The sequence below is a fragment of the Rhamphochromis longiceps genome, linkage group LG2, assembly GCF_057381845.1.
Source record: "Rhamphochromis longiceps isolate RC_006_pf linkage group LG2, R_longiceps_female_GT1.1, whole genome shotgun sequence".
NCBI lineage: Eukaryota > Metazoa > Chordata > Actinopteri > Cichliformes > Cichlidae > Rhamphochromis > Rhamphochromis longiceps.
The window spans coordinates 25,750,804-25,768,576 of NC_140558.1; the positions used below are offsets into that span (position 1 = coordinate 25,750,804).

Below are 17,773 nucleotides of genomic sequence, written 5' to 3' on the forward strand. Positions count from 1 at the left end.
TAATAAACTCGATTTTGCAAAAATTCTTAAAGTGTTTGTGCAAATTTAATGAAATGTTGTTACTTTTTGTTGTTACACAAAGTCATTGAACTGTGTCAACGTAACATTGTTGAGTAAATTCACAGGTTTGTCCCTCTGCACATACTGCTGCGTGCAGAGCCCGCCTAAGTAAGGGCCAATGCGCATGCGCACCACCCTCTTTCTCAAGCTTGCTTTTTCTTCGCCATGTGGACTGGTTCAGCCGCATTTTTGTCCAAAAATCAGGTAAGAAGTCATTTTTCTTGTAAAGCCCGTCTACATATATATGTTCACACGTCAGTTAATGTCGCAAGTGCTACTAAGAAAAGAGTACAGGCAGGGTTTTGCCCGGTAAAGGTTTGCTAACGTGGACTTGCTGCACGTGAGTTTCCAAATGATTTTGGAGGGGACTCCATTGCAATAGCAAAGCTCTGTTTTCAGCCCAAATGTAGTGTAGCGCTAGCGTCGGTATGCGTCGGTACAGGCAGCGCATTCGGTCCGGCACGCACTTTCGCGCCGAGTTTATACTCGGACGCCTGACTGCGTTGCACTTTAGCCAACAACAGTGGAGAAGCGCTCCTTGCTAGCAGACAGGTTAGGGTGTATTTTCTGTCTAATATTTCAGCTTACGTTTTGATGTAGCTTGCAGAAAGCATTTAGTAAGCTGGTGTAAGATGAACTGCATTAATGTTGTACAATGTCCATGGGATTTCTCACTCGACTTTTAATGTCAGATTACACACACATTTACACAATATGCAGTGGTGATGATGTAGATCAATAAATTCATTGTTGTAGCATACAATATTAAAAATAAAACTGATTAATATGAAACATTAACAATGTGCAAATTATTTAGTTTTTTCAGGGACAGTGTAATGAAAATGTCTTTTGTGCTTCTCCCCCAGATACGTTGATGTGGCAGTGCAAATTGTGCAAAAAAGTGGTGTCATCACGAGCTCTGTTATTAAAACACTACAGGTTAGTTCATAGTAGACAGCAGTATCCATGTGCCTATTCTGATTGTGTCTGTGTTTTCAAAACATGGAATGCTCTACATAGCCACTTAAGCAGATCACATACCCAAAGAACTCTAGACAAGTCTGTGAGTTTGGCAACATTTAACTGCCATTTGTGTTCCTGCTGCAACATAGCTTCAGAGCAGGAGTATTTTTCTCACATTAACAACCATCTAAAATGTAACGAGACTGTGCATTGCATGTTTGAGGGTTGTTCTTTCAAAACAAATATCTATGGTACATTCAAGTCTCATCGAAATAGGAAACACAATCCTTATACCTTAAAAGACTTTAAAATCGGTATTGCTAACACTATTGTAGGCCAAACATCAGCTGATGACAGTACAGACACTATTGTAGAAGAGGACATAAGTGCAAATATTGATCACGATACAACTACAAGTGAGACTGAAGATTTGGCAAATGTAATAGAACTTAATTTTGCATCTCTTTTACTTAAGTTGGAAAACTATTTTCATGTTCCCAGCATAGCAATTGACGAGTTGCTTTCAGAATTGCACTACCTGATAAGCTGTGCATCAGTGCCTTTGACAAATCAAGTAATTGTAGACATACTCAAGAATCATAACCTTTGTCTAGACCAGCCTGTTATTGAAGAACTGACAAAGGCAGTTTCTTTTAACCCTTTGTTAAAAGCCATAGAAAAGGACGGCACACTTGCCACTGCCTTCAAACGCAGACAGTATTACAGAAAACATTTTGAAGTAATTGATCCAATTGAATACATTCTCGATTCCCAAAGCAAGAGGACCTTTCAGTATATTCCTATTCTAAAATCATTACAGCAGATATTTAAACAAGAAAACATACTGAACAAATTTGTCACTAGCCACAATCAGAATCCTTTTGTAAATAAGGAAAAGTATACATCATATAAAGATGGTCTACATTTTCCAAATAATGAGTTTTTCTCAGGCGGTGAACTAAGAATCTCTATTTGTCTTTATGTTGATGATTTCGAAATTTGCAATCCATTGGGGACATCACGGAAAAAGCATAAACTTTGCTCAGTTTACTGGATTTTAGGTAACTTGCCACCAGGTAGTCATTCATCCCTCTCTTCTATTTATTTGGCTCTCTTGTGCAAAAGTGAGGACCTTAGGACCTTTGGCTATCCAAAAATATTTGAGCCACTTTTGCAAGACCTTGTCATTTTAGAGCAGCAGGGAGTGTTCATTGACAATTTAGGGGTCAACTTTAAAGGCACTGTCCAATATGTAGTGGCAGACAGCCTCGGAGCTCATGGATTGGCCGGTTTTGTGGAAAGTTTTTCTGGAGATTACTTTTGCAGGTTTTGTACTGCTACACGCTCAGAGATTGAATCAAAAGCTACAAATAGTGACTTTTCTCTGAGAACTGAGGAGCTCCATCGTGTACATAGCAACTGCACGTGAGACAGGGGTAGCTTGTTGTGGTGTGAAAAGCTCGTGTGTCTTGGCAGACAGTCTGTCTTTCTTCAAGGTCACTGCAGGATTCCCCCCTGATCTTGCACATGACCTTTTTGAAGGTATTGTGCCTTTTGAGATAGCTGAGTGCCTTCGAATACTAATAGGCAAGAAGTACATCACTTTTGAAAATCTAAATAGACTTGTTCAGTCATTTCCCTACAAAGGAGGGGATCAGACTAATCGCCCTCAGAAATTGCCTCACAATTTTCTTAGTAAAAAAACTGTTGGTGGCAATGCACATGAAAATTGGTGTTTACTAAGACTTCTGCCACTTATTATTGGACAACACATACCTGAAAACGAACCAGCTTGGGGACTTCTACTAGATTTGAAGGATATTGTTGAGCTTGTTGTGTGTCCTGTTCATAACAGTGACTCAGTTGCATACCTGGAGAGTAAGATTTTAGACCACCATCAAAGGTACAAAGAAGTATGCCCAGATAGAAGACCATTGCCAAAACATCACTTTCTGGCTCATTATCCCTCAATAATTCGCCATTTTGGTCCACTTGCCTTATTATGGACAATCAGATTCGAGGCAAAGCACACATTTTTTTAAAAAGTTGCTAGACACACAAACTGCTTCAAAAACATAACCCTGTCTTTGTCAACCAAACACCAGCTCATGATTGGCCATTACATGCATTCATCAGGCTGTAGCAAAGCCACTTTTGAGGTTTCACGAGTCTCGGCAGTCCCAGTAGAACTTCTCAAACGTGAAATTGCACATTGTCTTGCTGAAAAGTACCCTGACACAGCTGTAGTTAGCCTTGCCCAGAGTGTGTCTGTTGCGGGCATCTACTACAGGAAGGGCATGTTAATAGTACATGGATCACTGGGGGTCTGCCAGAGTTTGCTGAAATCCTGCAGATGTGTATTTTGGCAGATTCGTTGGTGTTTATAGTAAAAAAAACTGAGCTCGTGGTACACTGAACACTATGGATCCTTCAAAATTGACCCATCTCCAAAGGAAATTTCTCTTGTTGCACATGAGGATCTGGTGGATTGTTATCCACTTTGTGACTACCAAGTCGGAGCTTCTCGCATGGTTACATTAAAGAGATACATACACTGTTCAGGTAATTTTAATGTCCATGTTGCCGATTTAATTTTTGTGCTGTATAGCAGTTCTTCTCAAAGTTTGGTTCTTAAAAATAGTTGGACCAGAACTTAAATCTACTCGGATATGTTTCAAGCCTTGTAAAAATACTAGAAAAAAAATTGTGCTGCAAAATTCTGAATACCACTAAAAAAATTAACTGAAAGTTAACTGAAAATGTCTTTAAAGTTTAGCTAAGTCAAATTTGCTTTTATGTTTTACAGAACGACACAGTTGCAATGAGAAGAGTGTGTACGCTGAAAGGACTTGCAGTCTACCTCAATGAAGATCCGAACAGCTTGATCAAAGAAGACAAGTTGGTTAGCACTTCACTGATCTTTGAAGTAAAATATTGTTTTATGCACAAAGTATTTAGTTAAAGTTGTAACAAGTTGTCTGCATTGATTGCACTTTGTGTTAAGCTACGGCTCTACAGTCTTTTCGGTCTGTCAACAAGTATTTAATATGCACTGAATGTGCTTAGTAAAGACAGGACTTTGTTGGATCATTTTTTAAATCATTTTAGTTTGACGACAAGTTGGTTAGCACTTTATACTGATCTACATTTTCTGCACAAAATATTCACTTGGAATTTGTAACAAGTTGCATTGATTGCACTTTGTGTTAAGCTGTTGTGCTTGGAAAAAAGTATTTTATATGCACTGAATGTGCTTATTAAAGGCAGGATTGTGTTTGATAATTTGGGTGCTGTCTTCATTTCTTCCTAAAAGATCTCCCTAAGATTTACTTAAAAATGTTATGTCAAGTGGTTCCACATAACTGCTTTAAGTAACTTTTAAGAAACTTTGCTATTTTGTATGGAAGTAACCAGTGTAAATGATTTATTTGTAATTGTATTGAATAGAAATTACTTAACATTTTTATGTAATTCAAAAGCAACAAAGTTATGTAGCAGCTACATAACAGTTTTACAAAGATATTACCTAACCAGGTTATGTCCTTCTAAAGCAGAAAAGTTATGTACCAGCTAAGTAACAGTATTACAAAGATATTGCCTAAACAAGTTATGTATGCTTAAAGCAACAAAGATAAGTATCAGCTAAGCATTGCAATTAAGTTACATTTAGCCAATACACTTACGTAAATCTAACTTAACAGTATTGAGTTCAAACTAAGTAACAACATTTCTTAAAAGTTACTTAAAGCAGTTGTGTGGAACCACTTGACATAACTTTTTTAAGTAAATCTAATGTTTTATTTTTTTGAGTGTGTCCTTGACATTCATATCACACTAAAATAATAAAGTAATACGTAAGTAATTAAATGAAATACTGTGGAAATTTCTGGGATTTTTTATAGAACTTTTTCTGTAATTTTACACATTTATTACTTCATTATTTTGTTTATCACCGTTCAGGTCATGTAGAAAAACTGAGGCATTCTCTTGAAATTGTACTTTTTTATATTAAGATATCTCAGGGTTTAAATGCAAGTTACATTTCTTTAGAGTGACAGAAAGGGGTGTTTTACAGGACCGCCCGGCTTAAGATCAAAGTAGGATGCACGTGTCTCATGACATAAAATAAGTTTGACATCACTGGTTTAAACTTTTCCTACTCAGGGCCCCACCATGGTGTTGACATGCATTTTTTAACATATCCCAGACTGTGGTGCCTTAGAGGTCCATTATTGTCCCAGTGCATAAAAACTCAGCTGTGATTAAGCTTGTATTGAGCCCCTTACTGTGCACACTACTCACACGTGATTGCTCAGCAAAGTATCCGGGCAATCATATTGTGACTTTTACAGATGATGCAGCTGTTGCAATTAATGATGAGTCAATGTAGAGGAGAGACGTGGAAGAACTTGTTGGCTGGTGTGATGCAAACAATTTGTGGGAAATTTGGGGAACATAAAAGAGATTGTGGTGGTAGGAGGAGACCTCACATCCTTCAATCCCTCCTCATTAGAGGAAAAGCTGTGGTGACCATAGTCAAATACCTGACTCTGCATATACCCAGCAAACTCAAACGGGCCACAAAACAGACAGTATTATTAAGACAACTGTTTTGTATGATGAGGAGGTTGATCTATCTATCTATCTTTTAATGTGTGTCACGGGGACCAAACTTAGATCCATCTGTAATTACATTACATTACACAGTGTAAATGGCATTTATTTACAAGTCCTTCTTTGATGGTCTCATGTGGCCCGATGATATGTGATAAAAATGTGATAACGTACAAGGTTTAGACACACTTATCTTTGTAGCAATATTACAACATGAAAGAAAATAAATTAAATCAAATGGATTTTTTCTTAGAAGAGACCTTTATTTTTGATAATTTAAAACAAAACTCCCCAAAACATGACAACATGGGCTGATTTTAGCTATAACAGCAGCAACAACTTATATTTAAATTAAAATCAGTACTAGCTTTTACTAAACCTGCATGTCCGGCCATTGTTCTGCTCTGCTTTTAGGAAAGATACACTTCATTAAAGCCATTTCATTTAGGTCTTTTTTAAAAAACAGTTTTGCTTTTTTTTTACGCCTGACACGTAAGTTTGTCGTCATGACTTTTATTGTGAAAGCCAGACCCGGAAGTCCTAGCGCCGTGGACATTTTAGCTAGCTTGGTGCTATTGCGAAAAGCACACGATCACTTCTGAAGGACGGAAAGAAACACAGCCGCTGGCCGGAGCACTTTTCCTTCTTTTGTAGCGTTTCGGCGCGATAAGATTACATTAACAGGTAAGCTACGAGCTGTGAATCCACGGCTGGATGATACCCGCTGTGTTTTATGGCCTGTTGTCGTTTCAGGCCGTATTGCTTGCGTACAAGCCGAGCTGCTCGCTTTTCACAGGGATACATCACGTATGGCGCTCTTTACTTCGAAACGGTTCGCAAAGACCCGCGCCTGTCATGATAATTTCCCACATTTAAAGGGAAATATTCGCAGTTTTTCGACTTCCAGTGAAATCATAATGTCGAAGAGTCACATTTTCCTGCAACCGACCTTTATTTCTCTGCATGAAAAGGCCTTGGGAGGAACATTTCGCGGCGCTGAGATGTTCGTAGTAAAAATGTTTTCAGTTATAACTAGTTTGGTGGAGAAAGAGTCACACACCCCCTTTAATTCAAAAGTTTGTGGGAGCAATTTCAGTCGCTTCTTATGTTTCGCCCCTTCTCGTCAAAAATCCCCCCACAACTATCGTCTTGTAGTGCAAGATTGTGATGTGAGAGCGATTCAGAGAGCAGCAGATGTTGAAATATAGTCTTTTTGGTGTTATTTGCTCGGCCAGTATTGTGTGTTTGCACGCTGAGCTCTGTTGCTGGAGCCGCCGCAGTGAAATCCTGGCCCTGCTGTCATGGCTGTAATGGCTCTATCAAGGCGTCGCAGCGCACTGCTATTGTGATTCTTTTTCTTTCTTTCTCTAATATCTACATAAAATCACCCAGTTTCGTTTGTGGATTGATTATATCTTTTAAGTTTTCCTTTGCTTTTTGGGTTATTTTCCTTTAAAGAATGTGTGCAGAGCACTATGACAGCGGACTATGTGAGAATAACAGCACGCGTTTGGGGGTTTGATCCACCTATGCACTCTGAAGAATACACTAACGGATTTGTTTGAATTTTAATAAAATTTAGATTAATACATAAATAAGATGTGCATTTAAAATTTAGCTGGCATTGAATCAAAAACAATATGAAACTTGAAATCATTCAAACTCCAGGTAATGCCTGTGTACTAACTAGTCATCACAAATAAAACTGCTATGGAGGACATTATAATTAAAAGTACTCCGGGTTGCATCAGATGTGCTCCACCAGCTTCTGCTGATTTCCCTTCCTTTTTAATCTTATCTAGGCTTTGGATGACTGGTAAAGGTTCCCTGTATCCTCACAATATGGCCTTCAGCCATGACACTTTACAACAGGATTTTATATTTGACTGCCTTCTTCACACAAAAACTGTAGGTGGTTGTTACTTTTTTTCCCTCTCCATTCAGCATCTAGAAAAAAAAACCCCACATGCTCTGTTAGAATAAACTTTATGAGATTCTGAAGTTGGAAAAACTGAAGTGAAATGGGAAATCCCCCCCCCCCCCCCCCCCCCCCCCAAAAAAAAAAAAAAAAAATGTGTGATCCATTCCTGGCTTTGCCAAGCAGCACTTAAAGCAGGCACGAGCTGCTCTGTTGTGACTTTCCCCCTCTGTTTTGAAGTTACTTGTCTGCGAGTAGTTGAAAGTTTTTGTTTCCTGCTGTTTCTGGAAAAGAGTTTCTCGTGGCTCCTTTCCAAAGCAACTTATGTGTTATTTCACTTAAGTGAGGGCGTGGGGTTGGGGGTGTGTGAGTCCAAGAACGTGGTTTATGCTTAAATATCCAAACTGTAAGTGATGTTTCTATTCATCACTCACTCTTTGCCTACGTTAGCGGTGAGTATCTACTGTCTTGTAGTTTCTAGTTTATGAGCGGTGATTAAACTCCATGTAGACCAATGCATCATAGTGAACATTTCCTTTGATTCCATCCCTGCTAAAAGAGTCTACAAGCTTTTGCAAGTGAAATTTATCTTGTTTTTCTTACTTTTTTTTTTTTTTTTTCCTTTTCTAAATTAGATTCACAAACAAAAAAGCCTTTGGCCATGTCAGGACAGAGGAAAGGAGCCGCAGCAGCAGCACGGCTACCCAAATGTGCCTTCTGCAGAACCAACCGGGACAAGGAGTGTGGGCAGCTGCTGATGTCTGACAGCCAGAAGGTGGCAGCCCACCATAAGTGCATGGTGAGGAAGCCGCGTTGTTCTCAGTTTTTCAGCCCGGGATCCGTCATCCAAGCTGCCTACTTTGCAGCCCTCTGCCACATGAGCAGAATAGTGAACAGCTCACGTCTGTTTTTGTTTTTATTTCTTCATGCAGTTGTGAAATGAAATGATTCTTCTCCCATAAATGATCTAATGCCTTTGTGGAAAACTGTACATCAGCAATAGTTAAGAGAAATAATCCCAGAGATGTTCTGTATATCAAATTCATCCTTATATTAATGCTACGTAAATAAATTTCTCATTATTTTATTGCTTCTTTTTCTGTCCTCTTCAGCTTTTCTCTTCAGCCCTCGTCACATCACATTCAGACAGTGAAAACATTGGAGGATTTTCCATTGAGGATGTTAAAAAAGAGATCAAGAGGGGAAATAAACTGGTGAGTACCTACTGTTGTGCTCAGGTCAGCAGATAGGCTGCATCCATGGGTTAGCACCGCTGCCAAATTAGTGTTAAAGGCCCAAATTTTCAGTTCAGAGACTGTTTAGCATCTGAAAGCAGTCGTGGAATCATTCAAGGGAATGACCCTGAGCGCATTTCTCTTTGAGGAAATTGCACATCTGTGGCTGTACAATGCCTGCTTCTAAGTAATAGTTACTAATGCCAAAATGTACTCATAGTTTTTACTGCTTTTGCTATAATCATCATCATCATTATAATAATGGTGTCTCACCTTTTAAGCTGTGTGTGTGTGTTTATGTAACTATGCAAGTTTGCTACAGAGGACTGGGGTTGATACCAGCTACTATTATTACATTATATCCTCTTTCTTGGCATCTTTAAGTGGGAAATGTCAGCTGTTCTCATCCAATAAAAGATCTAAAGCTGCTGGTTCTTCTTGCCTCAATCTGACACACTGTTAAATAAAAAGATGGCTTTTCCAGGATGCTTTCAAAACTGGTTGTGTGTGTGTCAGTGTGCCACTGAATGCTAATGGGATGCACTGCAGTGGTCTGTAAGTGTGTGCTTGCACTATTCTGTATTTCCTGTATATAAGTGTGAGAGGGGTGTCACACTGAAATGCAGCTTATTTCAAAATGAGAATTGATCTGCAGAGCTGTGCATTAATAAGTTGCACATGTTGTATTTGACTTATTTAATAATTGTTTTTGTTACATCATCACTTAGTAAAGAGTAAAAAATGTAGCCTTTAAAGTTGTGCGTTTGCAAACATTTTAATTTGTTTCCCAAACCTTTCTGCAGATTGTCACTGATTCATCTTTTGGATATTATGTTGATGAATCGGCTCATATTTCTGCCTATAAAACGTTAAATCCCTTCCTTTAAAAGGCAGGTCCTATTTGACCAGTAACTACACGTTTGGTGTATGATCATAAACAACAAAGCATCCTTACATTTTGGGGAAAAAATAATTAAAAATATTCATCAGTTTTTAAAAATAACGCTCTCTGATCAGTTCAGTGTTCATCTACAGACGGTATGTTATCAGCCGCTCTAAGCTTCCTGTGCTGGTTTTCTTTTAAATTGTATCACATTGTTTTCCTTTTGGTTTAACCTTCCCTGCTGATTTTAATTTGTTCTTCTCTTGAATCAATCAGCGGTGTCCCACTGGGACATGTTTTTAATATTTTCATATGACACACCAGACCCATAATACTTGGAGCGATCATTTCTCAGATCCACGTATGAATGCGTTACTAATGGATGACTGTTTTGAATCGGCGTACAAAATAATGTCGCTGCATCTGCTGTTGTTGTAGATGTGTTCTTCTTGTCACCGACCGGGTGCGACCATCGGTTGCGATGTGAAGACGTGCCGGAGGACGTATCACTATTACTGTGCTGTTAAGGACAAAGCCCAGATCAAAGAGAATCCCTCGCAAGGGATTTACCTGTAAGACTCTTACATTTGGATTCTGCTGAGCATTACTGTACAATAAACAGTCATACACCCAGGCATTTATTAACTATAGCTGCACAGCTGGTCATTAATCTCAACCATTTGTCACTCATATTCAGTCCTGGCGTCTTTTAACTGAACTCTTTTATTTCTGATTGTAGCGTTTACTGCCGCAAACACAGGGATGTTTCCCAGGATGGCATTCAAGGTAAAGTTTACTTTAACATCAGTTACACTGCTACTACTTAACCACAAGCCTGTGACATTTATCATTGAACCTGTGCAACAACAGCCATTGTTAGCAGTATTCTGATTTAAAACTGTAATCTGTTTTATTGTCAAAACACTTCCACTTGCATGTGTCTTTGTGTTGTTGTGAAGCTGAAATTTGTGAAACCCGATTTATTTCTTTGTCATTAGATGAAGAGGGAGCTGTGGCCGAGGATTCAGACTCGTCGCCTCCACAAAGCAGGGGCAGGGGAAGGTTCGAGAAGGGGAGAGCCAAGGCGGGATCTCGCGGCCAGTCAGAAGACACACGCTCTACCTCGTCACAGGCTGCAGATGAGGAGAGCTCCTCTCACGTACGGCAGCGCTCAGAGTCCATAAAACAATACGAGATTCCCTTGAATGGTGTCTGTGCTGGGTGTGAATTTTAGCTGATGTGCCCTTTTTGTTTATTTAGCGGGACAGGTCACCTCTCCGGACCAGCCCTGGAGACAGCGGCCAGCGCTGCGGCTTTTGCCATGCTGGTGAGGAAGAGAATGAAACAAGAGGCATGCTTCATACGGATAACTCCAAAAAAGTGGCCGCACACTACAAGTGCATGGTGAGAATTCCCGTTCGGAGGGTAATCTGTGGATGTGCTTTTAAAGTACCGCCGGCCTGCATTTAATCTCTGATCTGTTTCAGCTTTTTTCATCGGGGACGGTACAGCTGACCACCACGTCACGGGCCGAATTTGGAAACTTTGATGTGAAAACTGTCATCCAGGAAATCAAAAGAGGCAAAAGAATGGTGGGGACACGAAACAAATAGCAGTTTAAAGTTTTGCATCTAAAATTCGTTTTGACAGAGTTGTGGATTGTGTTGGGTTTTTCCCCCCCAGAAATGCACGCTGTGTACTCAGTTGGGTGCTACCATTGGGTGTGAAATCAAAGCATGTGTGAAGACCTACCACTACCACTGCGGCCTGCAGGACAAAGCCAAGTATATTGAAAACATGGCGCGTGGCATTTACAAGTGAGCAAAACTTCTCTATTTTATCTTCTGTTTTTGTGTCCTAAACTGCTTAATTATATATTTATTGCACAGTTGTGGTCTCATTATAGTGACAGTAATTGTTAACACACAATTACTTGTTTTTATGTGTGATCATCAAGAGCATTGCAATTATTTTGTAACTCAGTTACTGACGTGAATACTGGATCACAAAGATAATTAATGGTTGTCTCAGTGATGTGCAGGGATTTGAATAAGAACACCTTCTGGTATATATTATGTTTATCGTAATCCCGGCCCCAATTTTGTGATCACGACTATGGAAGTGAGGTAGAAAAATTGTGCTCTTAAGACTTTTTATTAATTTTTTTGTGTTGTCACAAAGCATCGAGTGTATCGTGAAAGGAGAATTCCTTCCTTGCTTATTTCTCCTTAAAGTGTTTTTGTTGCTCGTTCAGTACAAGTGTGTGTTTCAGGAAGATGCATCTTTTGATCCAGCAGGATGCACACAGTCACCTCTTTCACGATGTTCAGTACATACCCGATGGTCTGCCAGACGGAGTGCCTTGATAGTTGTGTTAGGGTCGATTTGAGGAGCAACAAGCCACGACAGTCAGCTGCTGGCAGGCTGCCCCGGTTCTGCAATGCAGTTAGCAAAGCGGCTGTTGCCAGGTGGCTAATTTCTGAGTTTGTTATCAGTCAGCCTGGAAAACAAAATGTTAATATGATTCATTACAGTTTTTTTTGGAGCTCATGCAGGTTGTTCTGATAAACACCATTCACATGCTGTTTTGAATGACTCCTCATTTTTCTCCTCTCCAGCAGAGGTGAAGAGTGCAGTGTTAGCATGACGGAGGTTGCAAACCATTAAACACTAAAGACTTAAGGCTAAAATACAGCAACATGGTCCTTTTTTAAGGTTTGATAAATGGTGTGCATGGTTTGCAGCTGAGATTGCTACATTATATGGACCAAAGCACTGCTCTATCTACACATTACACCTACAGGAGCTGCTATGAAGCTCCCAGTGTTTGTGTCCACAGTGTTTGTGATGATGTTAATGGGAGAGGAAGTTTGGAGCTCTGCAGTAATGAAATCAGCATAGTGTTGGCGGCGTGTTCAGCACTCACTCTGTGGTTTTCCACTTTCCTGAGTTATTCATCACTTAAAAAAACAAACACATTTACATAACTTACAAACACTGTTTGTGTTTTTTGTTTTTTAAGGCTATACTGTAAGAACCACAGTGGCAATGAGGAGAGAGATGAAGAGGATGAGGAACGAGAGAATCGCAGTAGAGAGAGGGCAGCAATCCACCACGCAGGAACACCAACACAACTGAATGGCAACTAAGTACGTAACTGCTCCTCTGGTTGTGCACAAAGAATTAGTGTAAAAATGTCCGATTGCCATCATTAACCAAACTTTCCTTATGATTTTTGCTTTTTAGGGTGGGTTCAGTTTTAACAGGTTTGGCCCAGTCGGTGTGACGTAGGAAGAAAACCCGAAGAGCGCAAGACCTCGGAGAGAGATTCTTTTTCTTTTCTTTTTTTTTCCTTTCTTTATACTAAACCTTAGCCTACTCACAAAGTTGTGGTCTACAAGCTCCCAAAGTGTTTCACGTGGACAGGATGCCCCCAGTGTGCACCAGATGTCTTCTTCATGAAACCCTTTTTTTAAGAGTTGAACAGGATGACCGGTGGTACTCGGCAGTGCACTGGACTGCAAAAGCATCATAACAAGCCAAGACTTCCCCAAGTTTCAGCTATTGAACCAATTTTGAAAACTACATGTTAATGTCGGGGAAAGGAGATGATGAACTGATCTTCTGATTGTCACTCACTGCCCATGTTGCCACAAATGACATGACCCACACTTGTTGAACGTCAAAGCGTTGTTTCCTCTTCCCTAGCTTCTAAAGGACTCACTTTTAAGAGGGGTCTGTTTGTTACTAGTGTCGATGACGTTGTGCAGTTTGATTACCTTGTTTCTGTAATCGCGTCTTAAGAATACTCTTTTCATGTTAGCCTTTCTTTCTTGATATGTAATATTTTGCTACTGTATTATCATCATGAGTACTTTTGAATATCTGGATTTCAGACAGTCACAATTACAAGTTTTGCCAGCATGCACTTGGATTTTCCCACTGTTAAAGGTGGCATTTTTTTATTTAGCTGCTAAAGGGCCAAGTAGAGCCCTTTAGAGGAGTTGGCTTGACTTTGTTTGATGTACTGTTACTTGTATCTCTACAAATGTATCCATGAATGATTGGAATAGAAAATATTTTTATTTTACACTTTTACTGAGTGAATCGAGTTTTTGTTTTAAAAGTGAGTCTTAAGGGTAGTAGAGACTAGAAGCCCTACACGTGGCCTGTTAGAGTATTAAAAGTGAGGGTTTTCCTCTCTTATTATTTACCAAACAAGCAACGAGAAAAAAGGAAAAAAACAAAAACAACCCAGAAAGGAGGCAAGAGAAATACAAAAGTGAGTTTTAAAAGTTTAAATGTGACACGCTAGCTGTGAGAACATGCAGGTACAGTCAGGCCTGTATGTTGTTACAGAGTGATGCAACATTTGTTGCTTCAGGTATTTGCCAAAAACGCTGTATTGATGTGCACTCTTTTTCAAAAGGCCAAAAGTTATTGTACTGTTGATTCAAAGCTGTTCCACAGACTGTCCCCTGATTACATAGGTTAGGCTGCTGAAAGGGCTGTTGTATTTGGAGTTGTTTCTGGGATCAACATGAGCTGAAAAAGTCATCAGTGCAAGTGAAATATAGCCATCATTATGCTACAATAGCCTATTACTCACAGGCCAACAGGTACACCTGTTCGACTGCTCAACATAAATATCTAGATCACCAATCACAGGCAGTAACTTTGCCAGTGTATTTAGGCATGCCAACATGGTTGAGACAATCTGCTGATGTTCAAACTAATTATCAGAAGAAAAGTGATTAAAGTGACTTGAAACATGGTGTGGTTCTCAGTGCCAGACAGGCTGATCCGAGTATTTTCAAAATCTGCTCATTTATTGGGACTTTCTCACACAAGCATCTCTCAGGTTTACAGTGAATAGGACATAAAAGGGGAAGAAAAAAAAAGTCAGTTCTCTTGGCAAAAATGCTGTGTTGATGCAAGAGGTCAGACTACTTTGAGCTGATTGCAGATGTGCTACAGCAGCAGAATCCCACACCAGCTAAGAACACAAATCTGACGTTACACTTCACATGGACTCGCCAAAATTGGACTGAAGTTTGGAAAAATGTTGCCTGATCTGATGAGTTGATTTCTGCTGTGACGATCTGTTGGAAGGGTCCGAGTTTAGTGTAACCAACATGAATTCATCCTGCCTTGTAACAGCGGTTCAGGGTAAGGGTGTAACAATGTGGGCATCTTAGTACCAACTGAGCATCATTTAAATGCCACAGCCCACCTTACTATTATTGCAGACCTTGTGCATCTCTTTATGAGCACAGTGTAGCCTTTTTCTGATGGCTGTTTCCAGCAGGATATTACACCGTGTCACAAAACTCAAAGCTTTAACTGGTTTCTTGAACATGAAAATGAGCTCACTGTAGGCAAATGGCCTCCATAGCAGTCAGATATCAATCCAGTAGAGCACCTTTGGGGTGTGATGGAACAGAGATTCACACCATTCAGAGATTCACCACTGACAAATTTGCAGCAGCAGTGTTGTCGTCATGTCAACATGGACCAAAATCTCTCAAGAAATGTTTCCAGCTGCTTGTTGAATCTTGTTGAAGAACCCAGTAATGAGTGATTACAAGATCATTTCCATGGAAAATAAAAACCCCTGATAGGAAGCCAAGTAAAGAATGGTGTCTACGAGGAAAGTGTATCATAAAGACAGACTGCCATGAGTGGAAATCCACAGTGTTCGCCACAAGTTACAAACAAATCATCAGTCTGAGGATTAGAAAAGCCAGATTAAACTTGGCTAAAAAAACAACAACTAAAGACGCCCAAACAGCTCTGAAACAGCACAAATGAAACTCAAATCAGCCTGTAAGGGAATGGACAGAGAAATGATGGCAGTGTGAGGAATGAGCATGATGGCTTCTAATGGATTGGGTCTGTGGTGTTTACTGATGATCTGACAGAAGTTAGAAGCAGCCTGATCAGTCCTGAGCTGTCTGCTCAAATATAGACAAATTCAGCAAAGGTTATTGGGCAGTAGTTTGCAGAAAAGATGGACAGTGACTTAAAATATCATGAAAAAGCAACACAAGAATTTCTGCAATGAATCTCAGCCCAATCCAGCTGTAGTTCACTTGAAACTAAACGCTGAAACAAACAACTGAACACAGCTTCAGTAAAGGCTGCACACGTTCTTTGATGGTGGTCATAATTTCCAGACACTGCTGATTGAGGACTGTGGTAAATGTAATACGTTTTAGCCAAAGGCTATGCTTCCAATGCATCTCAGTTCCTTCATTGGAAAATCTATTACGTTCGCGTACAGAGCCAAAGTCACATCACCCTCCATATACCATCAGACATAACTGTATGAAAAATGAACACAGTTGTATTCTCTCAGTTTGTGGCTGTACTACTTTACTATAAGATCTAATTAATTCAGAAGAACAGTCATGTACACTTGTTCCTAAGAAAATCATTGATGGGTCTTTAATAAACTGAGTTGTAGTATTATAGTGAAAGTCAACAAGTGACTATAGGATTTCTTCCATCATTGTGACAAAATGACCACGGAAAGAAACGGTTTTAATATGTCTGTAATTCTCAACTACTTCCCACTTACATTTTGACCTGTCATTATATTCTTATATACAGAATTTTAGGGTGTGCAGACATTGTGACTTACACATAAAAACAGGTTTCACAATAATGTAACACAACAATGGGTGTTTTGTTCGGTTGTCACCATAAATCACAACAGCATTTTGAACAAGCTGCAGACATGAGAGCAATGACTGACTGACCCCCACATAAAGTGAGTTACAGTAGTCCAGGCAGGAAGAAATAAAAGCATGGATCACTGTTTCAAGGTGCTGCCTCGAAAGAAAAGATTTTACTCTTGCCAGTCGCCTTAAATGATAAAAACTGGACTTCACCACTGCTCTGATTTGGTTGTCCAATTTAAAATCACTGTCCAACTTAAAACCAAGGTCAGTAAGGTTTAAAATAGACTTCCAGGAGTCCCAAATCTACAGAGGACGACTCGCAAGGACCACTGGGTCCAAACACCAACACTTCTGTTTTCTTTTAATTAAAATTTAAAAAGTTTAGAGCCAACCAAGCTTTAATGTCATCTAGACATGTCAAAAGAGGTTTTATGGAGATGCCATCCTTGTACTTTAATGGCAAATAAATTTGGTAGTCATCGGCATAACAATGAAATGAGATCCCATGCCTTCTAAGGATGGAACCCAGAGGCAATAGATACAGTAAAAAGAGCAGTGGCCCTAAAATTGAGCCCTGTGGGACACCGCATGACAGAGGAGCAGAAGATGATTCGTAACCGAGAAGGCTGACAGAGAAAGTTCTATTTGACAAATAAGACCTAAACCAATTAAGTGCAGTGCCACCAATAAATAATTCTTAGGTAAAGATGTCTTTCAGGGGGTGCATTTGGGGAGTTGCAGCATAAAACTGCATTTTTTCTTAGTATAGAACTGCTGCGTGCAGTGAGGAATTCCAGAGTGGCAGAGAAGTATGTAGGGCTGGTGCAGGGCATGTATGAGGACAGTAAGACGGTTGTGAGATGTGCAGTAGGACAGATGGGTTCAAGGTGGGGAGGTGAGATTAAATCAATTATCAGCTCTGACCCCTACTTGTTTGTACTGAAGACAGATGCAGTCAGGCAGGAGTCTGCACGGACTATGATTTTCACAGAGAATACAAATCCATAGTGAGAGTAGAAGGTGGGTGGAGGAGAGCCTGAAGAGGTGCAGGTTTGTACTGGAGAGGAGAAGAATGAACGTAAGTCAAAGCAATGCACGTGTTTATACCTGCCTCCCACTCATGCAGAGAAGAGGTGAAGAACAGAGTGCATGCAGGGTAGGAGTGGGTGGAGTCGAGTGTTAGAGGTGATTTGTGAAACCTGCTTCTTAATTCAGATCAAACTGAGGTTATTGTACTCGGCCCTGAAAATCTTAGAAATATGGTATCTAACCAGATTCTTACTCTGGATGGCATTACATTGGCCTCCAGTAATGCTGTGAGGAACCTTGGAGTAATTTTTGACCAGGACATGTCCTTCAACGAACATATTAAACAAATATGTAAGACTGCTTTCTTCCATTTGTGCAACATCTCTAA

At 39.8% G+C, this 17,773-nt stretch overlaps 1 protein-coding gene across 9 annotated transcripts; it reads left to right on the forward strand.

The window, feature by feature from the left end:
* The first annotated feature begins 106 nt into the window (after window positions 1–106).
* On the forward strand, window positions 107–13,771 carry phf6 (PHD finger protein 6). 9 transcript variants are annotated; one of them, XM_085419957.1, is made up of 13 exons: window positions 107–264; window positions 927–999; window positions 3,830–6,321; window positions 8,191–8,354; window positions 8,668–8,769; window positions 10,112–10,245; window positions 10,413–10,459; window positions 10,672–10,832; window positions 10,934–11,077; window positions 11,161–11,265; window positions 11,357–11,490; window positions 12,696–12,822; window positions 12,920–13,771. In XM_085419957.1, the coding sequence occupies exons 4-12, from the start codon at window positions 8,217–8,219 to the stop codon at window positions 12,820–12,822; spliced, it is 1,092 nt and encodes a 363-aa protein (XP_085276083.1). In that variant the 5' UTR covers window positions 107–264; window positions 927–999; window positions 3,830–6,321; window positions 8,191–8,216; the 3' UTR covers window positions 12,920–13,771. The 9 variants fall into 9 exon arrangements, 7 of the variants coding, with proteins under 7 accessions (XP_085276083.1, XP_085276108.1, XP_085276117.1 ...); XM_085419982.1 differs by having other exon boundaries at window positions 3,830–3,925; XM_085419965.1 differs by lacking the exon at window positions 107–264 and adding an exon at window positions 321–400.
* The last annotated feature ends 4,002 nt before the right edge of the window (window positions 13,772–17,773 follow it).